This window comes from Salarias fasciatus, chromosome 5, assembly GCF_902148845.1.
Source record: "Salarias fasciatus chromosome 5, fSalaFa1.1, whole genome shotgun sequence".
Classification (NCBI taxonomy): Eukaryota; Metazoa; Chordata; class Actinopteri; order Blenniiformes; family Blenniidae; genus Salarias; species Salarias fasciatus.
The window spans coordinates 6,814,523-6,842,304 of NC_043749.1; the positions used below are offsets into that span (position 1 = coordinate 6,814,523).

The 27,782-nt window shown below is 46.1% G+C and overlaps 1 protein-coding gene across 2 annotated transcripts; it reads left to right on the forward strand.

Annotated features, from left to right (window-relative positions):
* Nucleotides 1-644: 644 nt before the first annotated feature.
* ncoa3 (nuclear receptor coactivator 3) lies at nt 645-27,782 on the forward strand. Of its 2 annotated transcripts, none has more exons than XM_030091614.1 (23): nt 645-748; nt 14,647-14,714; nt 16,624-16,728; nt 16,902-17,062; nt 18,153-18,253; nt 18,499-18,673; nt 18,765-18,956; nt 19,099-19,185; nt 20,148-20,291; nt 20,952-21,099; nt 21,223-21,830; nt 21,952-22,931; nt 23,027-23,150; nt 23,287-23,526; nt 23,651-23,866; nt 23,951-24,068; nt 24,180-24,351; nt 24,536-24,907; nt 25,015-25,125; nt 25,205-25,487; nt 25,580-25,772; nt 25,847-26,036; nt 26,219-27,782. In XM_030091614.1, the coding sequence occupies exons 3-23, from the start codon at nt 16,643-16,645 to the stop codon at nt 26,228-26,230; spliced, it is 4,713 nt and encodes a 1,570-aa protein (XP_029947474.1). In that variant the 5' UTR covers nt 645-748; nt 14,647-14,714; nt 16,624-16,642; the 3' UTR covers nt 26,231-27,782. The 2 variants fall into 2 exon arrangements, with proteins under 2 accessions (XP_029947474.1, XP_029947475.1); XM_030091615.1 differs by having other exon boundaries at nt 25,205-25,478.

Below are 27,782 nucleotides of genomic sequence, written 5' to 3' on the forward strand. Positions count from 1 at the left end.
AAGCCAGTGTGACTGAGAGATCACTAGTTTAGTTTCCTTGGGGTGGGGGTTGGGGTCACAGCAGCTTCACACAGTCTTCACTTCGAGTGTGATTGACATTGAACCAGGATTACTGAGAAAACGTTGTGCCTGTTTGTAAGTATTTATTCCATGCTGTTAAGTAATAAGTAATAACAAAAGGATAGATTGTGTTATGAAAAAAGTATGTGCTTTTTTACCAGTTAAATAACAGAAACTGTGACTATGAAAGAATTCTCTGTAGTTGTATTTATTTATGCTCCACTCAAGCCACACCAAGGACAATATTTAAAAAAAAATCCCAGCCTGTGCTTTGCTGTAATTTAATTAATCAGAAAATACTTGCACATCTCTTTAAATGCCATGTGTGCGGTATGACATTGTAATAAATACTCCACGGTTATTAAAAGCCGTTCGTATAAAGCTGCTTTTCTGCCAGCCTATAAATAAAAATTTAAATCTCTCCCCTAATAATATCGGTGACTGCTGTTCATATCACCTCGGGGTTCTGGTATACTTGTAGTCCATTTGACCGAGCGCCCGGCCTCTTAGTGCGGCTGCGAGGGGCAGAAGGACTACATTACCCAGAACCCCCCGCGGCCTGCTACAAGCTGGCTCCCTCCGCTCTGGGAGTGTTTCCCATTTAAACAAACACGGTACTGCCGAAGATGGCGGAGAGTTTGTAGAGGCGTTCAAGAAACTGCTGTAGTCAATGAAAGCGCTGAAGCCGGTGAGTTTCCTGCTATCTGTTTGCGATTCGGTTAAAGTTTAGTGACAAACACTGTGGTTTTTGAGTGTTTGAAGGCGATACTTTGTCACAGAGTGTTGTGTTTGTGTAGCTTCGCTTCCGAGCAGGCTTTTTAAGCTACCGTGATACAACGAAGCACCTCGCCGCTGTGTATTTGTTGGGGAATGTTTGTTGCAATATTATCAACTGAGTATAAAACCGTAATGCTGGTGTAATTACGCTTGTTTGTGCGCGTCTACTCGCCGCGTTAGTTTTCTGTTGGTGTTTTCATTGTCCGCTAGCCGCAAACTTTACGAGACCATCGGCTGTGATTCGCTGGGCTGCAGTAGCAGCATAGCTCTTAATTCTCAAACGGAACTCGTTTTGTGATCGGAAACGGTAAATGTTAACTTTGTAGCACCGTGAGTCGGTGTTTATTGTACACACGGCTTTTAAATCGCTCCGGTCATTGTGTTTCAGTCTTTGCTTTTCCAGTTTCTGCTGAACTGCTGGTATCGTCCGAGTTCACAGCTAATGTTAAAGACACAGAGGCGGTCCGTCCTGTGGAAGAAATGTGGAAAAAAAGAGAACACACACACACACACACACACACACACACACACACACACACACACACACACACACACACACACACACACATTTAATCACCAATTTTCTCTCTTAAACGTATCCGAGCATGTGGATGGGAGCAGATGCAAATAAGTACTGCATGCCATGTCTTTTTTTTTTAATGGAATATTTTTTTCTTAAACACAAATACAGAACCATCTGACAAACAAATTTTGCTCGTTTTGAATATGTGAAAATGTTCTCAGATCAGATTTCTTATATCTGGTGCTTACATGGTGTAAACAAACTGACTACATGAGTAACTACATTGCTTTTACCAATATCCTCACTGCTCACAACTTGAACCGGGCAGCTCAGCCCTGAACAGACACTCTAACATCTGCTATTTATCTGCATGGCTTTGGAGAAACTACATATATAATAATGATTGATATAAATGTGTTTCAATGCTGATCACATTCAGGAAGGCTGGTGGAGGTGGATGTGATTTAGAGTCGGGGCAGATAAACACTCCCAGGGTTCAGGTAGAGTTTGGTTTTTCTTTCTCCGTGTCTGACAAGGTGAATGCTGAGCACTCAGTTTCTGAGGCTGCAGGAGTACATTCTTGGAGAGGGTGCTCATGTGGAGGCAAACAATGTGTTGGTGGGTTAGTCACTGCGCTGAACTGGTAGAGGTCGAGGTGTGTTGTCACTCTCTAAGCCCGGGGCCATCCCTGCCATAGTTGCAGGCATTTACGTCTCAGTGTCTATATATGAAGGCAATACCACAAAAAATAAATAAATAAAAATCTAATTTTCGTCTTATTGCAACATCGCCACGCCAGCCTTATGAGTTTCCCCATATATACAATAACCATGAAGATGTTCATTATATAGACTGATATCTAAATAATGCTGGCATTATTTGCTGTGTGGCTGGCTGGGAGAGAGAGTATGCTGCAGGCAGTCTCGAGCTGTCGGGTCAGCTAACTTGTCTTTATTATGAGTCTGATAGAATGCCATTACTCAAACTCACGTATGTGGTATTTTTTGTAAGTAGTAGAATGACTGCTGTGGGAACCTTTCCAATGAACTGTTTCTGCTCATATTCTTGGCAAATGGAGCCCCTTGTCCCCCATTCTCTGTCCCTTTATCTACCACTTTCTTTCTCCCTCACACAGGGTGTCAGGCTGTGTTAACAATGAATCAATCTTTGGGGGGATTCTTTGACTGCAGATGGGGTGCAGAAGTGACTGCGATGCATGGCTTTCCCTCTTTGTCTGCTGGCCCCTGTGCTCTCAATAATTCATTAACTTATCACTTTTTCTCATGGTTCTGGAAGAAGTCTCTGTGTGGTGGCTGATCCGCAGTGAAATGAACTCCGATTAAGTGGAATTACTGATATTAAGCAGTCATAGAGATTACTTTTGCTCAATGATTCATTGTCTTATCAACAATACGAAAAACACCTAATTGGCATTTATTGTGTAATTGTTTTCTAATCGTGGAAATCATGATTAAACAATGCAAAGAACTGGAGCTGTTCTTAAAAACTGAGCGCACCGTAGCTGTTAACGCTTTGCTCTATTCAACACTGTTATCAGCATAACACATAAATGGAAGCATAGATGTAGAGTTTTTGTGATACACTATGACCAAACTGGTCTCTCCAATACACACCATTAATGTTCGATAAGTCAAGACTGTTCAAATCGGAAGCACAACCAAAACGGAGAGATTACACTAACTGAAAATACTCATGTTATAATTTTATTTACTTCCAATCCAGATATAAAGTGGAAGCGGACTGTTGAAAAGCCGAGTGGAGAGTTTGCCCCTCTTGTGTGCAACTTTTTGATGACTGTCTAATCTGTCTCTGTCAAGCGGCATTTTTGTGTTGCTGATGTCTGAATAGATGGCATTCTTTGACTGTTTCGTCAGCCTGTGTGTCTTAAGAGAGGCTGGGAGGCTGAGATAAAAAGTTTAGTTTCGAGTAACTGCGAGTCTGTCATGTGGTATGTGTTCAATTTAAGATTAATACCTGTGTGGATGAGCAGTGGCTCTGAGGGGACACTCAGTCCAGCTGAAAGGACAGCCTGATTGTTTGCCCTTAATTGAAATATGACTCCTTGGTCTTGGTACTTTTTTTTGTCAAGCAGCCATAGAAAGAGTACAGCAATAGTCTGAGGAAACGGTTACTACCTCTGGATGAAAGTTCTTTATCTGTTACCATGTTAGTAATTTGTGCATCTTTAAGTTTTATTGAAAGTCTACCACGCTCTGCTGTGTTGATGTGGCAGAATCCAACAGGTAGCTTCACTTTATTCCCGCCTACCTCCATAGAGCTAAATATAACAAACCGCTCAACGGGACAGTCGTGTTTCCACCGCTGAAGTATTTACAGTTGCCCAAACAAGTGAGACTATGAAACGCTGAAACCAGATAAACCAGAGTCAGCGACAGCACCAGCTCCTCAGTACCTAATTCAAGTGGAGTAGTTTGCACTGTTTGAAGCCACGTTTCCTCAGTGTCCTCTCCTTCAGCTATGAGGCATATCCCGACTGTTGGGCCAGCCGAGCCATATGTGAGCCATGCACTCTCCTAAAAGCCAAACAGGCAGCCTGAAGCAATCATTGCACCCAATCCTAGTTTATAACCAGCAAAGTTTTGAAGAAAAAAAAGTTTTCTCTCTAGTGCTCATTGATTGGATGGAGGCAGGAGTTTATTAGGGAAAGGAGTGCCAAGAGCTTTGTCCCCCTCCCCTTGTTGCCCTTCCTCTTTAACTTCAACTCCCCCTTTAACTTTCGCTCCCTCAGCTGAAGAATGCTCGTAAAACGGGTTCACCTGAACAAGCCAGTGGGAGGGTAAGACCCTGGCCAAGTTTTGTTACTATTGTAAAAAGTTAGTTAGACCTTGTTTGTGTTTTGTTTAGGGTCCCCTGTTATAAAAAAAAAAAAAAAAAAATGCTTTCAGGGGAGACTGCAAGGGTGAAAAAAAGTTTGGTTTGAGAGATAACTGCTACCAGATGCTGTGTGTGTCTGTTATTCGGCATAAAGAGGAGGAAAAAAGGAGGCTGGTGAAGAGGGGAACAGAAGAAGACATACTGTCATTTCTCAATGAACTTTTCAACTAGTACACGCTCTCTCCGTCCTCATTCAAGCTGTTGTCCCTGTCAGTGGAAAAGAATTTTAAAAAGATGTCATATCCCATTCAGATCAACACAGCGACTCCAAAACCCAAATCAGACCTCAGTGGCTTTATTTGTACGGGACAGCACAGTTCAGTTGACCATCATTCCCTCTGGAGGTTATGTAGTAAAATAGAAAGCATATTGCTCATCAGCGGGAGACGGGGGGGGGGGGGGGGGGGGGGGGGTGTTAAAACCGAGTATTGGGTTCATCAGCAAGGTCTATGAAGTTGCACTTCGGGGCAGATGAATGGTGAACATGCGTCGATTGTCATACATGCATTTTCCATCTGTAAGTGATATGAGTTTGTAGCACTCACGGTAAGAAGCCGGGTTTTCGACCGCAGCAGTCTGCACGCGTTTCCAGATTCTCACCGCGCTCACCTTTACGGGCCTCAAAGCTCTGTCCACATAATTTAGGGGTGTCACATACTTGGTTGTATACACTTCCTTTTGTTTACATTGTGTTGCTATTTTCCTGCACTTCTCCAATCCGCAGCAGCTTGATGCTGAACTCATGTGGCAGCAGGGTGTGATTTCTGAGTCCGTCTGGATTAAGAAGCAGCTGTGGCTGGCATGGCTCTGCGCTCGCAGGTTGTAAGAGGATATGATCCCGTGCAAGCAGGGCCTGTACGCTGCCGCCAGCCACTTCATCTGTAATTTCAATTGTCCTTTCATTAAGAGAATTAGTGTAGGTTTCTGATGTTGAGTAGACTGTTGCTCACATCGTTGTGCTGGAGGTTTTTTTTTTATTATTTTCCACTGCTGATTTCATTTTATTGCAGCCTTGAGTTCAAAGACAAGTCAAAATCAAGATTGACAGACTTCCACGTCGTCGTTTAAAGGCTCCAGACTTATACAGCATGTCAACACCAGCAGGGCATCCATGCGTCTGGTAATTTACTACGCTCATTTCGGAATTGGCATGATTCTTTTTTTTTTTTTCCCCTCACTCCCCACTGGTTAAAGGGAAAAATGTTCCTTTTTGCACTGCTGCTCCTCACTCCGCTCGGTGACGTCAGCCCTGTTTATGTGGCTCGTCGTTAAGGCAACACTCTAATCAAAAGGTTACTGCTCTGAAGCTTTCTGTTGTCCCCAGAATAGCAGAGCCAACACTTGCCTCCTGACATTGCCACATCACATCAAACTTTGCATTGTAGTCTTTAGTTTGAGTAGCAAACAACAGTCACCAAAGTGGAGCATTTCATAAAGAGGCGGTGGGACTTTGGCAGGCAGCGGCCATGTTTCCATACCGCCTGCTTTACGTTGCGCTCGTCCAGCTGCACACGCAGTCCCAGAGTGAGTGAGTCTGTATGACCGTGGTATGACCAAAATAGTAGAAGTGAAGGTCCCCGTTCAATTAGCACCACTGTAATAGTCAGCACAAATCCTCCTCTGTTCCATCTGAGCGTCTCCAAATATAATTACCACCAAACATAGTTCAAAATAAAATGTGAGTTTGGTTTTAAGGATTAGCTGAGCTTTGACCAATCTGAAGGGTAAAGATGACATTTTTAAAAAAGATGGTCGTTGTTTAGAGTAACTACAAAAAAAAGAACTGTTCAAAAAACGGACAGAAAAATAGATAAATACATTCCAACTCAAGGTTTTTAATTTTGGAGTTCATGAAAACAGGATGCAAAATCCAAACCTGGATTTCACTGGACTTCATTATTATTATTTTTTTTGGTAAATGCAATTTGTGGGTGAATGTATGAAAACTTTCTTCACTGTATGCTGTATGAAGATCACTTTTCTTTGCTGCCTTATATGTCATGTCAGAAGAGGCATCTGCTTAAAAACCTCAGAAAAAAAAAGTCAAGTTAGAGTTCACTTGAAGCTGTGCGGGTCTGCAGACAATTATGTCCACATTTGTGTTGCCCGACGGCACAATAAAGTGGAGGCTGACTGGTGTCACCCCTCTCGCTTGGCCCGTGTTGTTCTTTGCTGGCTCTCCTTACCGTGCGAAGGCCTTGATTAGCTGTGCAGGGTTAATTACTCAGCAGATGGGACGGAGTGCACTGCCACCAAGACTAAAACAAATCCACAGTTGGATTACGGCTGTGGGTGTGTGTGTGCGTGTGTGCGTCCAGTGCCCTTTCAGACTGAACAGCTCTGATTTGACTCCTCAACAGATTGCGAGGTGTTGTGATACAAGCCCAGCTACAACCTCTATGCCTTGACTTTGTAGTCCTTTAAATGTACTTTAAAATTTCTGGTTTATAAAAAAAAATATGTAGCAGTGATGAAAAAGGAAATAAAATAATACTGATGTATTTTTTTTAGGTTTCTATGGTTTCTACATTAAACGGTGAGATGAAGTAAAGCAGGCACTGAGCTTTTCAGCTTCTGCTCTGTTTTCCTTCGTACCTTTCCTCTGGAATCTTTTTCACCTAGGCTCTGTCAACACATGACTCTTGCTGGTTGAAAGAAAGGAAAAGGAGTAGTAAGGGGAAAAATGGGAGATGGGAGGGGCCGAAGTTGTGAATCTGGCGTCAGACCATCTTTTCAGTGGAATTCTTTGCAGGGGTCAGAGTTCAGGCGCTGCAGTGTGGCGCTGCGATTGGCTGAGGAAAGGTGAAATGAAAACCACAGTAAACTTTTGACCCCGGCGCAGGAGCGCTGCAGGAACGCCCAGGCTCAGCTCTGGCGTGGTGGAACAGAGCCCGCTCTCTTCCTGTGTTTACTCCACCAATCCAGCGGGGATGGTGGGGAGAAGAGGAGGAGGGGTGGAGGCAGCACAGAGAGAGGGAGAGAGAGCGAGAGCGATGGAGGGAGGGAGGGAGAGATCCGAGGGAAGAGAAAACCGAGTGGCACAGTTGAAACGTGTACACAAAAACACTCGGAAAACGAAAAATTAAACGAAGAACAATATTTTATGTCAACGCTGGGTCATTTGAAAATGCTGCCAAAAGTAATTACAGTAGTGAACATATCTTCACACTGAATTATCTGTGGCTGCAAGAGATTTGTGAGCGCGCTGCATCTGCATCGGTTGTTTGTGAAGATGAAAGTGTTATCAGAGCGGGCAGCATGGAGGCTGATCGGGCCCCGGCGCTCTGGCTCCCCAGATAAAAGGCTGTTTGGCCATTGATTAATGAACTCATTTCCATAATATTAGGCTTCCGTGATCACAGCCGAGCACATTTTGTTTGGTTGCAGCCGTCTCCTCTGGACGAATCTGTGTCCCCGTGCTTATCACCTCGCCGAATACACCAACACGTCAAGCTTATAGAAAATGAAAGGATTATTAAAGATGCTGCATCACAGTGGTGCTATGCAATGGGTCGAATTAGTGTCTGCATAGATTCTATCCTGCTCCTTTTTTTTTGTCTTTGTATTATTGATGGATAGTTGTAGGAGATGCACACACACACATGCACACACACACACACACACACCATGGAATCTGCCATCTCTTTGTTTTCACCTTCATTTATTTTCCCCGGTTTTTCGACACGTTGCAGTTTGTGTGAGAAAAATGGGGAGACGCACACACACACACAGCTTGTCCAGGCATGGTTGTGTGTGTGTGTGTGTGTATGTAATGTGTAGTGGATGAGAGTGGGGGATGTTTTTCCTAGAGAAAACAAGCAATCCTATGAAAGTGGCTTTGCCTGTGCTTTGAAACACCCTGTCTCTTTCAGCTTTACCTTTGGATACTTTGTACTTTTTGCACTTACTTTATGAGCAGTTTACACGTCGTATTTATTATTATCTCGCAGTTGGCTTAAGTTTTGTTCAAGGTGTTTATTTATCTTTCATAGTTTTGTCAGAAATATGTTTTGCAAAGATTTTTTTTTTTTAGCTAAAGCCAAAAATTAATTGAAAGTTTTTTGGGGGATGTAGTTCTCATTTTTATACTTCTGTATATAATATATGGATTTGAAAAGTGTGAACTGTTCCTCATGTGATTTTGATATGAACTATAACCCCTGTTATACTTCTTTTTTTTCTGTAAAGTGAAGCATATTCAACAGAGTGAAATTTAGTTTTGTGTTTGAATTTTAATTCACAGTATAAACCTTAACATCAGAAGTGGAAAGAGGAATAAGAATGGACTTGCTTCAGGGCCACCAACAGATGTACGGCCTGACTGTATTTCTAGTCTGGTTTCTGAGCCCTGTTGGAATTTCTCTGTCTAAATGAAGGCTTTTCTCTGAGCAATTTACAGCTTCTCGTTTTCAAATATCCACACTTGTACACACATGCTTCGCATATGTCCTCCTTATTCCCGTTACTGAATGTCACTGTGTGGCGGCCCTCCCGGTCTTCCCATCAAAACCAGACACAGTCTGGCTCCGTTAGCCAGACTTTTCAAACTCTTGCTTCACGTTAGCAGAAACACCTAAATGCATGAAAATGTAAGCAGCAGTAACAAAACTGTCGAGATTAGAAGTGGCCCATAAACAAAGTGAAACTTGGTTCTTCTGAATGCAAGAAGCTAATTTCTAGCCGACTCAATAGTCAGGTGCTGAGGGAGAAGCAATAAAAGGTTCAAAGGCCAAAAATGTCTTTTCAGTTTTAAAGTAGCTGGATCTTTATTCCTTGTCATTGTGATGGAGTCTTTAGGTAATGCAAAAGTGTTTTTACTGATATCATTTGATATAGAATAGTGAATAGTGTCACCATGTTTCAAACGAAACTTAGATTAATCTTGCTCTGCCGTGACCTTGCTGAGGTCAAGCAGAAACATTTTAATTACTTGTCAAAATGTATTGAAAGCCTGTTCGCAAATAACCCCACATCAAACCCCTCCCTTCAACAGTAATTGTGAGATTCGCATTGTTCAAGTGGCACAAATAGTTCCACAAGAGAGTTGAAATGATTATAATAAGTGATCTCCATTAGATGCTGTTTGGTAGGAGCTCAACATTCTGACCAATAGCCGTTCTCCCTCTCATTTCACATGTCGGACCACGGCTCTTCTGTTTCAGCATCTTACAGCAAAATGAATCAGGTCAACTGGACATGGACGTATGTCTTGGAAGACGTTTCACCCTTGTCCAAATGGCTTCATTAATGTTGTTGTTGTTGTTGTTCACTAAACTGGCTAATCTGACTAGCTAGTTTAGTTTAGGGACAAAAGGTCTGCCAAGACATGCGACCAGGTTCAGTTGACCTGATTCAGTTTTCCTTGAGATTTCTCTTCCGAAGCGTGCTTACATCTGTCATCCTTTAGAGTCCAAACGTTTTCTTTATTAAATAGTCAAGATGTTATCGTCCATTCTGAATGCTTGCTGGAAATCAATACATGAAGGCCAGAAATTCCAATTTAAGGTCTTAGAAAATGAAGTGTAAGGTTTCTGTGTGGTTGTGAGATCTGAGCTGCCTTTTGATTTTTGATTTGACCAAACACTTCTTCAAATGGAATTGCCAACAAAAAATAATGTTGTGCTTTGGCTTGGTAGAGGTTCCAGTTGCACTTAACCCGCTATACGACGGGTTTTATACTCGACGGGAGGTGGAGAAGTTCTTTGAAGAAAACAGGAAGTCATTCTGTCCTTTTGTTTCCTTTTTGCACTTGATGTCCCAGACTGCAGTGGGCACCTTTTGTTACTTTATTGCCTTGCTTCAGTCTGCCGTGTCTGCTTGTGGTTGTGGATGTATCTTAGAGCAGATATGTCCTGGTCCGAAATGTTTTACCTGGAATTATTCTGATTAGTGTTGGTGTTTCTTATGCACACACACACACTCATACCTCTTTGAGCTTCTGGAGTGTTTCTTGCAGTTGCTGATTGCGTGGATGTGTGCCCCAGTTAGTGTGATCTTTGTTTTGGATGGGCCGGTGTTTATTGTTGGGCCCGCCACTCTTTGTGTGAGGGAGCTCAGATTGCAGGCTTTATTTCAGGCCGAGCAGGAATGTCCTCCTCACTATTCTGGTCCTGACTGACTGACGCTGCTGCTGCTGGCCTTTAGTCACACCGCTGTATTTTTGAATATAGATATTTTTGTAATTACTTGTTGGTACAGATAGCAGAGTTTCGGCTCTGAGTCACTCTTTATCCCATCAAGCGTACCGATTTTTGTATGCAAATCATCTTCAAACATGTCTAACTAATTGTGAGCAACGTGAACGTCCAAACAGGTTGGTTCAGCTTGCAAGCATTGCCCAATTAACTTTCCCATCTCACAGAGGCTGAACAGGAGTTACCTCGCCGAAACTTTCGTGCAAGGACACAAACTGTGTGCGTCCTCTCTGTGTGCTTGACTCATCAACATGACACTGATGACACTTCAATATTTGTTTTATAACCACACATAACTGGTTTGGGAGCGGTTGTGATGTTGTTTGGTTGTTTGGAAGGTATGGGAATGCCCCGACTCTCAGTCTGTGAGATTTGACAGATTGTTGCTGTCAACTCTGACGAATATATTATTATTAAGACAGTCAGTATTGTTTGAATTTTTATTAGCAATGTTAACGCTAATCTTTTCATTCACAGTCTGCATGTCAACACGTTTGGCCTGCCAAACTGAGTCTTCGATTGTGTCAACAAATATACCGAGTCGTGTTTACTTTTATCATTTCAACGCTGTTTCATACCTGGTGGTAACAGGCAGAAGTTGGAAACGCAGGAACGCAAACATCAAGAAAAAAAATGAAAAAGTTTACAACTTTACACATAGACACACAAATGATGGAAGAACAAGCATCTCACAGTTTTGTCTTGTTTATTTGAAAAGTCAGAGCAAATCCCAAATGCATAAAAATATACGTGTGGGTTTTTCTCGATCTCAATCTCAATCTCTGAAATGTTAAAACTGAGACCTGGTGCCGATAACATTCAGGATGACGTGGTTGTTCTTAAATATTACAGTATACATACATGATTCAATGAAAAGCGAGATAAAGTCAAAATATGTGCTTTTGTGAAATTCATGTCGCACAGTGTAACAGCCTATAAGCTTAGAAAATCTTTAAATTTGCACAGTCGGATCGTGTTTGCCTAATCATTTATTGAGGGCTGCGATGGATGGACTTAAAACAGAAGATCATTCTGACCTAAAACTAGAGTTGTTTCGATTCAGATACCAGTATCGGAAATTGCGCCGATACTGCCGAAAATGCTGGCATCAGTATCAGCGATTACTGGAGTCCGATACCACGTCATTAATTAAATTAGTAATCTATTTACTGGTCAGCTCCGTTAGCTTTGTTAGCTCCTTTAGCTCCGTTAGCGCTGACACTTCTTCTTCTGTAATATTTTGAAAGCTTGCATCCCTTTGGTTGCACTACCGCCATCTGCTGGTCGTTAGCGCTGGCACAGTTCGTTGCCACACCACTGTGCTGCAACTTGCTGTTGTTAGACCTTAGAGAAGAAGAAGAAGAATGGATCACGTGACAGATGTACAGCGCCCGTTAAAGAAGCCTATTTTTTTGTTTAGAGTGTAATGTCTGTCTAATGGTGTAAAATAACTTGACAGGACGACCAGGTCCAGAGTAACAACGAGTCAATCATTTCGTCAGTTCCATCACACAGCAGACCTCCGCTAGGGGAGGATTTAAATATGCAACAACATATATTCCTACATTTATTTAAGTTGTCGTTGCACGACTGTTTAATATTGTTCTATTTAAATTCCCTTAAAAATATTGGGGCTGCACTTTAAGTTATTGAAAATAATTATTCCTAGACTGATTTAGTTCAATTGCATTTGCACTGCTGTTTTTATACTGTTCTATTTAAAAATAAATGGCTTGAATTTGCTGTATTGATTCATGTTTTAGAGGGTTTAACCTTAGCCAGCCAGGCCTTACCCCAGTGATAATCGTGTGACAGTCATGCAGGCGTGGCATGGTATTATTTTATAATATACTGGTATCGGATCGGTACTTGGTATCGGCCAATACCCACTGTAAAAGTATCGGAATCGGTATCGGGAGGCAAAAAACGGTATCGGAACATTTCTACCTAAAACTGCTAAAATTTTTCTTTACTTTTTTATAGACAGTGTTTTGCTCCTTTGACAAAAAGAGAACCACCAGCCAGAGAAAACAAACTTCATGAAAATCTCTACTTGACATTAATACTAGTAGGACATTAGAAGAAGGTTAAAATTAGTTGAGCTTTAATGAAATAATAACATGAGTGATTGTTTCATTTGGCCTCATATTTCTCTCTCAGCTGGCTTTTGACTGATCTGCCTCTCACGACATTTTCCATTAGCCGTCTGACGGCACGGAGACTCTAAACACAGAAAAGCCCGACTTCAGCAATAAAGTTCTTTTCAGATTGATGTTGTAGCTATTTCTCGTAAAGACAAATGATCATTACTGTTACTTCATCACATCCATGACTTCGTATGTAGGACTGAAGTACCCATTCTGACATATACTGCATTAGACTCGCTTATTTGTATGCAGCAGGTTTTCCTCGTGGACACTTTTCATCCAAACTGAGTGGAAATGAAACACTTTATGGTGGTAGTTAGACATGCGATGATAATGTCGTGTTTTACAATTTTGGAAAAACTTAGCCGGTCACAGTATACTATCGTTGACATTATCTGTTTTGTACAGTCTTAATGTTCAATTTACTGTTAGTGTGTTTGCTTTTTAAAATAAAAAGTTTGTAAGTTTAATACATTTCATACAGATACCTTCCACACATTCACTACATTAATTTTATTGAATAAACTTAGTGATGTGTTAAAGCATCTAAGTGCAGCAATAAAATATATTAAAATGATTGGCAATGATAACTGGATTCATATTTTCAGTCTGAATTATTCCAGGCTCTACTACCCCGGTGCACGTCTCCTCTTTCTTCCCCTCCCCCTGCCTTTCCCTCTTCCTCCCCCCCCCCCCCCCCCCCCTTCTCATTCTGCTGTGACTCCTCCTCCTCTGCCTCCTCCGGTCCATATTCATATTAGTGCTTATATCTCCTGCTCCGAATTCCGTTTCAGTTCCAGAAGCGGCGCTTGGCTTGTCCTCAGTGTGTCAGTAAACCAGAACAGCAAGCACAGGCATGAATGAAGTTCAACAAGATTAAAAACAAGGTTATAAATCATTAAGAGCAGTAAGAAAACACAACGCTTCAGTGATGACGAGGAACTGTTAATCTGTTGTACTAACAGTTAAAACTTTGAATGATCTGATTGTCTTCGGGCAATTTACAGTAAAGGAGGAGAAGGGAAGGCTTGTCTTTTTTTCTCTCTCTCTCTGTTTAAATAATTCAGCTGCAGCATTAGCTCGGTTGCAGTCCTGCGCTCAGGCCTGATGTGATCAGTGGTCTGTGGTGGAGGATCCCTCTCTCATGTGCACCCTGTGTAGCGGAGCAGCCTTCAAGTCACACGCTGCTTACTGCTTGTAAGACTGTGACAACTTCACAATTTTGAGGCCAAACCAGAGCTAACGTTTTCCCCATGCGTGTTCACTTCTGAGAGATCCGTCCTTTATCTTTAGCACGGTTCAAGGAAAAGCCGTCGTCTAAAAGTCGTTTGTTTTCCATCGTCTCATAATTAAAATGATCGTAGCTGAAAATGAGGAGTTTTGGATTTTATGATGGGAAGAACATCTGAATGGCTTATCTGCAGCAGGATGATGGTGCTTAAAGTTTTTCCCCAAACACTGACCGCCAGACCAGACTCCCACAAGCCTCTACATGACTTTGTGGCCAGTGTGTATAAATTCATTTTGCCATTTCTTTTGTGTGTGATGAAGAACCACCTCATGTTCTTTCACTTTTAGACAGATGTGTTTTTCTTCATTCTGTGTCAGAACGTGTTGAAATCAGATGTTTACCAGAACGGATCTGATCATCTGTTGTTCCCTGAAAGCTGTGGAAAAACCTTTGAGAGAACACAGGAGGTGTGAGCGAGAAGCACACAGCGACAGACACCCAGACTGATAAGCAGAATATGTAAATAGGGTGGATGAGCGGCCACATTTCCAGGAAAGGGAAGTGGTGACGCAGTGGAAGAGGCTGAGGGGAGGACGCAAACAGGATGCTATCTGCTGTGACTTCCTGTGTAATTTTAGAAAATAAGTTTTCCCATGATTTTCTGTGGAAAAAAAAAAAACATTTCCAGAGCCCGGGGTGTTTTCTGGATGTCTGAGTCTCTGTTGAATTGCAGCCTCCAGACATTCAGACCCCAGGCCTCAGTTCGTGACCTTTTGCTTTTTCTCTTTCTGGTTTCAGGAGATGTTGAGACATTGAAATCACACTTGACCCTGAATGGAGTTTACCTGGGGCTTGTACTGGCCAAGGTGAGTCTGCGGTTAACATGAATACACACACTCGCTTCTGCTCTCGCCACCGATGGACAATCCAAGATTCTGACTACTTTGGATTTAGCTGTGCGATGTGATATTTCTCACACTGGCAGCCGCTGTCTGTGCACCGAATGGTGTGTGTGCTACATCCTATGTAGTGCCCGAGCAAATTTCACGTTGCTAAAGGGAGCCGATTCAGGTCGGTGGCATACTGCCAGACCTGTTGAGACTCTGTGGTTTTGGTGGGCTGCTGCTCGCAGTCTCTCACCCTGCTGAAGACATGTTGTCTGCTCAGTGTAAATGTCAGCCTTAGCGCACGACTGAAATATACGGGCATAAAAACCTCGGTAATGTGTGAGCTACGGCCGTCTGAGACGCCGAACAGCAACACTTTTTCCCCTGTTGGAAGGAGTTTACATTTGCTTTGGTTTCCTATAGTATTGCCCTTTTCTGAAAAATGTTCCCTGCAGCTCTGTTGTTGGACCGTTTCAGGATGTGAGGCTGACTGAGGGCTGATGTCATCTCTCTCCACTCCTGCAGAGGTGAGCCTTAGGACAGTAACCAGGAAGGAAAGAGGAGGAACGAGAGGAGGGAGGGCAGTGAGAGTCGCAGCCGGAGCACCACGGGCAGATTTCAAGAGGGGTGCTGAAAGGTAGACAGACAAGAAGCATGCGGCGCAGATTTATGGTTTAGAGTGTGTGTCTGAGCCGTGCTGCTTCACTGCGAGCAGCAGTAGCAGCAGCAGAGGCGGCGCTGGTGGGAGACTGGGCTGCAAGTCCCGGCCTGCAGTTGCAGAGCAGAAGTTGCATAATGACTCCCATCCGTTCCACACTTTTCTTCACAGGAATGAGCTCACTCTGAGCATGTGCGTGTCTGCAGACCCTCACACAAGCATACAAAACACGACAGAATCGGGGCTACGACAGAAGAATCAGCCACACGCTGCTGCTTGTGTGCGTGTGTCTGGGTGGGAATCGGAAAGAGCAGTGACCTTAGAAGCAGGCTAAAGGGGTTTCCTCTTCTGTGAACTCTTGGGGGTCAGACACAGGGCAATGCCAGATCAGGAAAACAAGGGCAGGGTCCTCAGTTCACCACTGCTTCACCCGAGGAGGGAGTGAGGGAAAGAAGGGAGGGGTTGTCTGAGGATGGTATGGGTGGGATCCATAAGTTAGAGCCTCTTGGAAACCCGAGCGGATGTAGCAGAGTGGAAACTGCAGAGGAAAGGGATTGCGGAAGAGGGATATTTCTTGAATTCTGTGGGAACACATGGCAGGAGCCCGCCAGGATTGTTTAACGGCTCCACGAGCCTGAGCACTGTGTTGTCCCAGGCAGTTAGACAAAGAGGCGGGCTGGTGCGTATGCGCCTCACTGGGACAGTAGCTACGAGCGCGCCTCTCTCTTACGGATCCTGCTGCAACATGCCTGAGCGTGTAAGTGTGCTGGAAACGTTTTGTGTACACGGTGTGTACGTGTGCTGCCGCCGTTCGCCGAGTGGTATCATTCTAGCGGGCAGGCTGGCTGAACGCGGGATGACCCATCTCCCCCGAGGCTCCAAATCACTACATCATCATCAGCCGCTCCTCGCAGTGGAACAGATGAGATTTCATTCCCGTCCAGCACAGCAGAAACGAAGGCTGCTTTACCAAGTGGAGAGTATGGCCTTATAAATCTACAGGAATCTCCAAGCTGGAAGCCCCTTCATTTATAGCCACTTATTTCTGAAGAGGAAACACACACACACACACACACACACACACACACACACACACACACACACACACACACACACACACACACACACTAGTTTTGCTGGCCGTATAAAACAAAGCTCAGTTAATTTTCTGTCATCATGCTATAATATCTGTGTGCGTGTGATCGATGAGGTGCCTTTGTGTCCTTTCAGGTGCTGATATGCGCTGAAGATGAGTGGCATAGGAGACAACTCGTTGGAGCCGCTGTGCTCTGACCGCAAACGTAAACTGTCCACCTGTGACACTCCGGGTTTGGGGTGAGTCCGCTGCGTCCTGTGTCTGTGTCTCCCGGTTCAAACACGTGTCCGCCGCTAGCAAGACAACCAGAGGCACATGAGCCCCACATTACTGTACGGCCTGCAATACGGATGGGGCATGGGGAGGTGAGGTTGTCATGGCAACATGTCTAATCCCCTCGGCGCCCCGGCAGGTGTGACAAGCGGCGGAGGGAACAGGAGAGCAAGTACATCGAGGAGCTGGCCGAGCTCATCTCTGCCAACCTCTCCAACATTGACAGCTTCAACGTCAAGCCTGACAAATGTGCCATCCTCAAGGAGACCGTGAGGCAGATCAGACAAATCAAAGAGCAAGGTACCCGCCTCGCCGCAGCGCTACACCCGCACGCCGCCAGTTCATCAGCAGGGCCACACTCGGGATGGTGATTTACCGCTGCCGGTGCTGTTTCTGTTTGTCTGTGGAGAGTGAACAGTGGCCAGAGTTAGGCTCATCAAGCACCCTGCTGCAGGACAGATGATGCCAGTGATGAAGTGGTGTGTTTGGTTCACGGCCAGGCCGCCTCACACCGACAGCCAGTTGGGCTGTTTGTATCGCTGGGGGTAAATGAACACCAGTAATTGAGACCAATCCTTGGTGGTCATGGCTCAAGGCTGCCAGTGACAGTGTGTATCTGTTAGTGCCAAAGCCGGCTCCTCTCTGGGAGACTAATGACACCGGAGCCCCAGAAATCAGACCTTGTAGAGAGTCGCTCCTGTCTCCCAGCCATTCCCCAATTAGTTTGCAGATTTGACATGATCAAACACACAAAGTGCAGATATATTCCCCGACCTGTTTCTAGCTGAGTTGACACTTTCTCTGTGAGGAAAAGTGGATGAGGAAGAAAGAGAGCAATCATTTTGGAATCTACCCAGAGGGTCACAGCTGGCCACTGAGGGTCCTGGCGTTCTGCAGCCAGGTTACCATGACTACAGGATGAAGATGACGAAGAGCCTCTGTTTTCTAGTTAACTCACCTTATCTATCCTGTTCACCGTTTTTTTTTTTTGTTTGTTTGTTTGTTTTTTCAAATGTTTTAAGTTTTGCTCACACGTTTCTTCATCATCTTTTGGCTTTACGTCTTGGATTTGAAATGACTTTCACTTCAGTGTCACCGTTCCTCATCTCGCTTAATGTGTCAGGCCTCAAATGGCACTGCTATATAGAGTGGGATCCAACAAAGCCTCAGACACATGCTGATTTTAAAAATAGAAAGGCATGCTTGCCATGCATTCATGATTTCTGCTGCCATCTAGTGGCAGAAAGTGGCAAATTTGTTGAAAAATCAAAGGACAAGGAATGTAATTTTGATAAACAAAACACACAAATTTCATATTATAGCACATAAAAATTCCACAGAAAAACGATATAAGTGTGGTTTTTGTAATAAAACGTTCATCTCCCCTCAGGAAAGAGCTCTTGCAGTGATGACGATGTTCAGAAGGCGGATGTTTCCTCCACTGGTCAAGGGGTCATTGACAAGGACCATCTGGGACCACTGCTCCTCCAGGTCAGCTCGAGGACAATCACCCGGAGGCGAGGGGGGGGGGGGGGGGGGGGGGGGGGGGGGCAAAAGACAAACACCAATTAGCTGGACCTCCATATGGTGGACGGCATCCTCACTGTCATTGTTCACATGTTGTTACAAACTGTTAGTTTGTTTTCTAAAAGGTCAAAATTGCAAAGAAAGTAATGGTATTTGTATTGATGTGTTTTCACTAACCCCCCGCCTCCACTTCTCCCACGTCCTCCCAGGCCTTGGATGGCTTTCTGTTCGTGGTCAACAGAGAGGGCAGCATCGTGTTTGTGTCTGACAACGTAACGCAGTACCTGCAGTACAAGCAGGAGGAGCTGATCAACACCAGTGTGTACAACATCATCCACGACGAGGACAAGGAGGAGTTTCACAAGAACCTCCCCAAGTCTAACGGTGAGTCTGTGATGCGAAAAACATATAGGAGCGCTATTTAACCCACACAACACGTGGTCACCGCCTTTTTTTTTTGTTTTGTTTTTCACAGCTCCAAATGGAGCACCTTGGGGTGGAGACGCGCCCCGTCAGAAGAGCCACACTTTCAACTGCCGCATGCTGGTGAACTCAGTTCATGGCCAGAGCCATGGGTTGTCAGAGGAGAGGTCCGGGGGGCAACGCTATGAGACCATGCAGTGTTTCGCACTCACCCAGCCACGAGCCATGATGGAGGAGGGAGATGGTAAATGCCCCCTTTTTTTTGTTTTAACCAGTTTGGTCACACTTCTTACAATAAAACCTTAAAGTAGAAGGAAGAATCACAAATAAAAAAAAAAGAATAACAAAGAAGTTGTCTGAAGTGCTTCCACTGTGTCTTTTCTCAGATTTGCAGTCCTGCATGATCTGTGTGGCGCGGCGCATCGCTGCAGTGGAGCGGACGGAGAGGTTTAGCACTCGCCATGAACTGTCTGGTCAGTAACTAACACACCGCAAGTCCTCACCAAACTGTACATGAAAACCGATGCTAAAAATCAGCTTTAGACTCAAAGTTAAGCAGCAATATTAGCATGTGACAAAGTGTGGCCGTGTTAGTAAAGTTTTAAAACTTGATGAAATCACTCACTGTGATTGACTCATTAAGTGAAGAACTGTCAGCTCATGACAGTTTCTGGGCTTCATATACTGTCTGATACTTCAAGCCTTCTAGAAAGATTTAACAACCATGGGCTCCTCCGAGCTGCAGACAGATATGAGAATTAATCTAATTTATGTCTCCAAAGCAGGAGAAAGCTGTCAGAAGACATTAAAGTGGTCCCAGCCTGTAAATCCTGCTGTCTATATTGTCATTAAGAAATGTTGTTAAGTGGAAATTAAGACAAGCTGTGAGACACCCGGACGGCCTTCAGATAGAAACAGCAAATTATTGTAGAACTCCAAAAGAGATGCAGGAAGTTTCACTGCTGTTGTGCTGCTGCTCCTTGTTAAAAACCATCCATGTTAAGAAAGAAAACTAAAGGGGATCCAATTATGCTCTTTTCCAGGCTTCCTCTACTGCCTGCCACTAGAGCCAGATTTTTCTCTTTATTCTTAGTTCAAAGGATATTTCATTCATCTTCTTTATGCGCCTTAAACAGCCTCCGAGTTCACCTGCTGTGTGAAAGAAGCTGTTTTAGCTTTTGTCTTTTTTAAGCCCTCCCGCACACAAAGAACAGCTTTCAGGAATCTACTGAGTTTACCAACATGTAACATCAGGAACATGCAGTTTGACATCTGGATTAGAGTTTCAGCTGCCTTTGCAGGGTCAAGAAACTAATCGTCCAGGTATAAATACCAAGCATTATAAGTCCAATATTTTCACTTTAAACTCTAAAATCACAGTACGATTTGTTTTTCCTCGATTGTTTGATAACTCTATTGGTATCTGTCTTCGCAGGTAAGCTGATTGAAATTGAACAGCAGAGCTCTCTTCACACCACGATGCGTCCCGGCTGGGAAGACCTGGTCAGACGCTGCGTGCAGATGTTCCTGCATCGAAGCGAAGGGCAGCCGTGGTCATTTAAACGCCATTATCAAGACGGTGCGTTGTACTGTTCGCCCTCACTTCCAATTTCACAATCTCCCAATTACAAACGGTTTAGTCTTGTGTACCAGCTGGTTTTACCTGTGGGTGGTTGGTCTCAAAGAATTTCATGATCCATTATTAATTGATTAAGACTTATAAGAAGTGAGCCCGAACACATCTCTATTCAGTGCTGGCCATTTGGGTCATTGCTCGCATTATATAAGTTAAAAAGCAGCACCATTAAATAATAATCTCCACACCATCAAGTGACATTAGCAGGCAGTGCATGGCCTCCTCGATTTCCTGAGTGTGCTGCATAAAAGTTTAAATCTCCGTCTTTCAGTAATGCTTCAAGTACTGTGTAGTTCAAGCGTCTCAGGGTCGATGTCGAACACAGAGAAGCTTTCGTTCCTTCTTTGAAAACCTGTCATGCCGTCTGATGTGGATCAGCCTGTCAAAGTGCAGCAGTATCTGTCATTGTTGACGGTGATGAGCTCAGATGCAGAGCCTCTCGAATCTGCTTTTATAGGAATTTGAACATCCCACATCCTTACCGTTGACTTCCCAGCGTCCAGTAAACAACACAACACGTCAATATGTCCTTAATATGGATCATATGTCTGCTTCCCTTGTTGACAGGCAGGATGATTTTTTTTTCTTTTTCTTTTCATTCAGCTTTCCACAGCGGCCATGCGGAGACGCCGCTCTATCGCTTCTCGCTGTCAGACGGCACTCCAGTTACAGCCCAGACGAGAAGTGACCTCTGCAGGAATCCCAACACCAACGAGCCTCACTCCTTCCTGTCCACACACTTGTTACAGAGGTGCAAATGCTTAAACAGTTAAAACCAATATATGATCATATAAAATGTTTACAATTATACAGCAGCATTCCAGAGCTGCACCTTTCCTTAGTTTGTATTCATTATTTCTTTTGTTCTTTTAAGGGAGCACAACAGTTATCGTGGGAACCAAGGTGGCGGCATGAGGCCACAGAACATGGCTGTGAACAACCCCAACCAGCAGATGAACATGGGCCCCGGAGGCGGCATGGGCATGAACCGGGGCTACGGCATGGCCGAGCAAGGCAGCATGCCACAGAGGGGAGTGCCTCCCTACTCTGGTGGCAACCGCATGAATCCCATGAACCAGATGAATCAAATGAATGCCATGCACCAGATGAACCCCATGAATCAGATGAACAGCATGCATCAGATGGGTCAGATGAATCAGATGAATCAAATGAACTCCGTGCACCCGATGAACTCTCCCATGAACTCCATGAACCAAATGGGAAGCATGAACCAGATGAATCAGATGAGCCACCATGGCATGCATCAGCATCAGCATCAGCATCAGCAGCACCAGCACCAGCAGCACCAGCATCAGCAGCAGATGGGCCAGTTCCACGGACCTGGAGGTGGAGGTTACGGCATGGGGATGACCAGTCCTCCACAGGCCAGTCCGGGGATCAACGGCCCTCCTCACAACGTCATGGGCTCCCCCAGGGTCCGAGGGAGCCCCAAGACGGGCGCCAGCCCGTTTTCTCCTGGAGGTATGAGCCCTTCTTCTCTCTGACTCCCGTAACAGACACGCGAGTTAATTTGCTCTTGAATTGGCTGCGGATAACTCGGTGTTTGCCGTGACTCTAATCTGACTGCTCGGTCTGGTTGCAGGTATGAACTCTCCCATGAGCTCCACCCACACAGGGAACTCTGGAGGTGGAGGGAGCGCCACCTTCTCCAGCAGCTCGCTGAACGCTCTCCAAGCCATCAGTGAGGGAGTGGGTAATCCGATGCCCTCGCCGCTCACCTCTCCCCCTCCTCACAAGCCCGACAGCTCCCCAAGCATCAACTCCACCAATCAGACGGCAGGAGGGCCCTGTAAGCCGGGACTACCCACCTATTCGGACTCCAAAAGCCCGGGCGGGTCACTTGGCGCCGGCGGAGAGCAGCAGTCTCAGCAGCACCCGCCACACACGCCCAGCAGCGAGGGTCCTCCAGACAAGCCCGACAGCCAAGCAAGCAGGGAGGGGGGTCCGCCCGGCGGAGAATCCACCCGGCGGGTTCCCGAGTGCCACAAGAAGCTCCTGCAGCTCCTCACCTCCCCGACAGATGAGCTGGTGCCACCGACTCACACACCAAACTCCGGGCCCAGCTCCACGCCCGAAGCCAAGGACGGAGCCGCCGGCGTCACCAGCCCCTCCTCCTCCACTGGAGTGTCCTCGTCCACCAGCGGGAACCACAGCTCCGTGTCCTCCTCCGCCGCCACGGGACACCTAACCAGCCAGTCTCTGCAGGAGAAGCACAAGATCCTCCACAAGCTCCTCCAGAACGGGAACACTCCGGACGAGGTGGCCCGCATCACGGCCGAGGCCACCGGGAAGAGCAGCCTGGACTCTGGCGCCGCGGAGCCCGGATCCGCAGCCGCCGCGGGAGGACGAGGACCGGAGGCAAAGCAGGAGCAGCACAGCCCCAAGAAGGAGAAGCCTCACGCCCTGCTTCACTACCTCCTCAATAAAGACGACTCAAAGGAGGCGGGTGACATGAAGCCAAAGCTGGAGGATTTGGAAGGGAGAGGAGCTCAGGGGTCAAGGGTCAGCAGCTCTGACCCTCACTGTATGGATGGCAAGGTCAAGCTGGAGCCGTCCGATGAGGTAGGGCGAGTTTTACATCATTATCTGGAGCTTCAACATTCCCGTCAGGGCTTTCTGTTCTTTTTTCCAATCATATTTCCGTTTTGATGATTCAGACGGAGACTCTGGAGTCTATTCTGGGAGTGCCGAGGAACAACTCCGGCTTTTTCCCCGAACCAGATTCCAGGGCTGGAAAGGAAATGGCAAACAAACCGGGGAATAATCCGGACAGCTTACATGGTAGGTCCATTGTTAATATGTGCATTGTATAATATAATTAAAGATGTGCTTTTTGTGGACAATAAAACACTGAAGGATGGTATAAAAAAAAAAAAGTAAAATACAGAAGGAATCACGGGCTCTGTGTGTGTTTCAGATGGAGACAGAGTTCCCATGCATCCAGGGCAGCGTGCTGCCTATCAGAGAGCCCTCTCCATGGACGCCAAGCCCATGGGGCCAGAGGTGGCTTTAGGAGGTGGGCTGGCTACGAGGAGGGGCGTTCCCAGTCCAACACTGGTCAAACAAGAAAACATGGACACACCAATCCGACCTGGACCGGTCCCCAATGGCTTTCCCGGAGGGATGGGGGTGTGTCCGCCGAGGGGAAATCCAACAAGTCAGTGAAACACTTTGTTATAACATACTTTGCAGACTTGATTATAAAGTATGAACGAGGTTTTCTCTGTGTTGCTGACTTTCTCTAAGAAACACTGAACATGTGTTGTTCCTGTGTTGTTCAGGAGGAATGGGCAGAGGCATGGGGATCCACCAGCGCCCTCCCATGGCAGGGCCCGGTGAGTGGGGCATGCCAAGGCCCAGCGGAAACCCCGTGGCTGGACCCGGACACCCGGGTATGGGTCGCTCCGGCCCAATGGGAGGAGGGCCCATGATCAACCGATCCAACAGCGCTCCTGCAAACAGCAGGTCCATGCTGCAGCAGCAGCTCATGGATATGGGTACGTGACCAGGGAGCCGTGTGCGTCACCTTCCCACTGTCATTTGACGACCTCTGATTCCATTCTCCTCTGTCCCTTCTGTAGGTCCTAATGAAGCTAATATGGGCATGAGCCCCTTTGGAGGACACGGACCTCCGCCTCAGTCCCCCTCCTGGCCTGACTCCGCCATGGGAATGGACAGACCACAGACGAACACCAACAGGTCTGAACTTCATGCCACAGCCAGTTTTACTGTCTCCTGGTGGTTTTTTTTTTTTTTTTTTTTTGACTGCCCTTTAACATTTTTGACCTCATGTCTCCTGTGTTGACTCAGGGACCAGTTTGCACACCCCTTGGATGAGCTTCTGGGACCCCTAACCAATAGCGAGGGCCCAAGTGACGAGCGTGCGCTCCTGGACCAGCTGGACTCGCTGCTCAACACCGCCGACGTCATTGCTCTGCAGGAGATCGACCGCGCCCTGGGCATTCCTGAGATCGTCGGCCAGGTAGAACGCACCACAAACAAAAGGCCTTCCTTTTGTGTTGTAACCACTTTTCTTTTAGCTGCAGATGTATAACCACTTCTTCTGAAGCCGCTCCGATTCACTACTATTGGTTCTTTAGCAGTTGTTTCAAAAATATATCATATTTTTCCTTCTTCATCTAACATGATGCCTCTTTCTACAACAGGGCCATGGACCTGAAGGCCACCACCAGGGTCAGGATCAAGGTCAGGGGCCGTGCCCTCCATCAGAACCGTTCCCCGGGCCAGACTCCTCCATTGGCCTGGACCAGAAAGCCATGTACGGTCAGGGCTACCCCGGACCCCCAGGACCTCCCTCCATGAACATGCAGCCGGGCTACGGGGGCAACGCAATGCAAGGCCAGGCTCCCGGAGGCTTCAGCCCCATGATGAACCAGATGGGCCAGTCGGGCGGCTTCCCCAGCATGCCCGGCATGGCTGGAATGGGAAACCCCCGCGCCAACATGACGAGACCCCGCATGATGACCGCCACCAAACCGCTCCGACTGCAGCTTCAGCAAAGGCTGCAGGGACAGCAGGTGATTGCTCACACACACACACACACACACGTCAATCCCGTAGCCTGTTGCTGATGAACAGTGTAAGAAGTCGTGATTAAACGTCTTCACGTTGCCTCGTCTGACAGTTTATGAATCAGACCAGACAAGGCATGAAGATGGAAAATGCCCCGGTGGGAAACCCCGCCATGCGCCCGGGTATGCAGCCCGGCATGCAGGCTGCAGGCATGAGCGGCCAGGTATGTAATCACCGCCTCCTGTGCAACACGTTTTCATCAAAGGCGCGTAAATAACTCCGAGCTCTGGTTCTCCCTGCAGCCCGGCTTCCTGAATGCGCAGATGATGGCTCAGCGCAGCAGAGAGATGATGACCATGCAGATGAGGAGGCACAGGATGATGATGCTGATGCAGCAGCAGCAGCAGCAGCAGCAGCAGCAACAGCAGCAGCAGCAGCAGCAGCAGCAGCAGCAGGGTCAGGGGGCAGCAGGAGGCTTCAGCCCTCCTCCTAACGTCACTGCACCGGGAGGCATGGACAGCCCCATGGGAGGCCCCCCCATGACCCAGCCTGGACAGCAGGCCTTCAACTACGGAGGTAACTATGGTGAGTTTGCTCGAGACGTGGACTTTTTCAGCCCCTTCCTGCGTTGCTGTTCAAGGTTTACACTCCCGATGATTCCTTTATTGTTGTTGCAGCAATGAACCAGCAGGGGGACCCGTCCTTCATGGCCCCGGGGAGCAGCCCGCCAGGAAACATGATGCAAGGACGAATGGGAGTTCCTCCGCAGAACAGCATGATGCCCGGGATGCAGGGGAACCCACAGGGAGGACACATGTACGCCGGTGCAGACATGAAAGGCTGGCCACAGGGCGGGATGCCGCGAAACACGTACGTCTCATCCGGCTCCATTTCTCTTTAAATCCAGAGCTGTGACTGACCTGTAAACAAACCTGCCTCTGCAGCTCGTACCCCCAGCAGCAGTTCCCCCAGCAGGGCAATCAGGGCCAGTTTGGATCCATGATGATGAATAACTCCATGGGTGGCCCCGGGCCGGTGGGCGGCGTGGGCGCCGGGCAGATGCCAGGACAGATGCAGGGCCAAATGGCCATGAATCCGATGGGAATGGGGAGAATCCCGATGGGACCCGATCAGGTAGCGGCGCAGACTCACAGGAGCCATAACACACTGAAGACATCGTCTTAAATTCAATATAAATATGTAAATGTGGACCATCATGAAGAAGCTAAATGAAATGGACTGACTTCAGTCTTCATTCTGGTTTTACTGCTCCGTCCTGTGGCGGCTGCACGTCTAACTGCTGTCTGTCCCTACAGAAGTACTGCTGAGCACCTGCTGGCAGAATCCGGCTGCAGCAGATCGAACTGGACCTGGAGAAGAGCTGGACACACACACACACACACACACACACACACTCACACCTTGACCCATACACACACAGTGGGAGTGTTTCCCTGTCAGGAATGTGACACAGAAGACTCAGAACAACACGCCAATGGCCTCGGAGGACGAGGGATTCAGCAACTTTGAGATTATCGGAAAGCTTCTGAACATACATATACATGAAAAAGCGGAGTGTGTGTGTGTGTGTGTGTGTGTGTGTGTGTGTGAGTGTATTTGTGTGTGTTCAGACGGCTGACCCGAGGCTGCGAGGCAGTATTCAGCATCACGGCCAGGCTGGGGAGCAGGACTACGGTACATCTGGCTGTGGCTGCACTTTACCTGAAGGCTTCTGTTGGGGCGAGGACAAACAAAAAAAGATGGATGCAATATTTCTTCATCATTACAGCCTTACTAGAGATTCAATGCCTTCACAACAATGGGTTGCTTTTCTTATGTTTTTTGATAGGTCTCGTTCTGAAAGGTAAAAGCACACAGCTGTTATGTTATGCAGATGAAAGCAATAACTCTTGCCTCTATGCTTTAGACTGTATCTGAGCATCCTAATCCCAGTTGAACGCAAACAAACAAATGGTACTGCAGTATTAGATGTCTCAACTGTCGTCTGTGAATATGAATTGTAAATATTTTACAAAATATATCAAACCTGCTTTTTAAAGGCCCATTCTTGCACAAATTATGAGACCTGGTTGTATTTTTGTGTCCCATAGGTCAATACAGTCTTTTTTTTCTTTTCTTTTCTTTTTTTTTTTTTTAATGCTTTAGGATATTTTTGGGTTGCTGTTCCCTTTGTTCCTCATGTTCTGAATGCTTTTAAGTGTCCAAAAGAAGAAAAAAAGTTCTGTCTTTTATGTTGTAGCAAGGCACTTTTTTTACATGTGTGTCCGATGTGCGGACGCGATCAAACCTGAACGCCATCGGATGTTTTCACGGACCGGGCCGGGACTCGAGGGCCCTGAATCGGTAACGTGGGTCTGGTTTTCCCCGGACGGCCGCCCGGCCCTGCCTGTGTTCCCCCTCCTCTCCCCACAGCTCCGCCCCTCCACTGTGTTTTTAGCCACAACGCGTTCTTTTGACTGTTATCGACTCGCTAAATCTACCTTTTCAACATGCGCAATCCAAAGATATTTTTCCATATCTGTGTATAGTTTTTGGAGGTTTCTGGTGTACATTTTTTAATATGTTATATTATTCTAATGGTAAATGGGTACATATCATGGATCTGTAAAAGCATAGGACGGTGTGCGGACATGGGATGGATTGTTCCACAGTGGAAAGTTATCAGGACTGGAAAAACCCACAGCAGCAACTTTTTACCTTTTTCTTTTTGTTTGTTTTATTAAAGCATGTTTTGCTGTGATTGAGACCTACCAATGGAATGAAATCCACTCTCAGACATATCAATATCTCATCTATTTTTCAGGAAACAACTCCATTTTATGTCCACTTTTTGTTACTTCAGGAACAAGCATAAGGTTG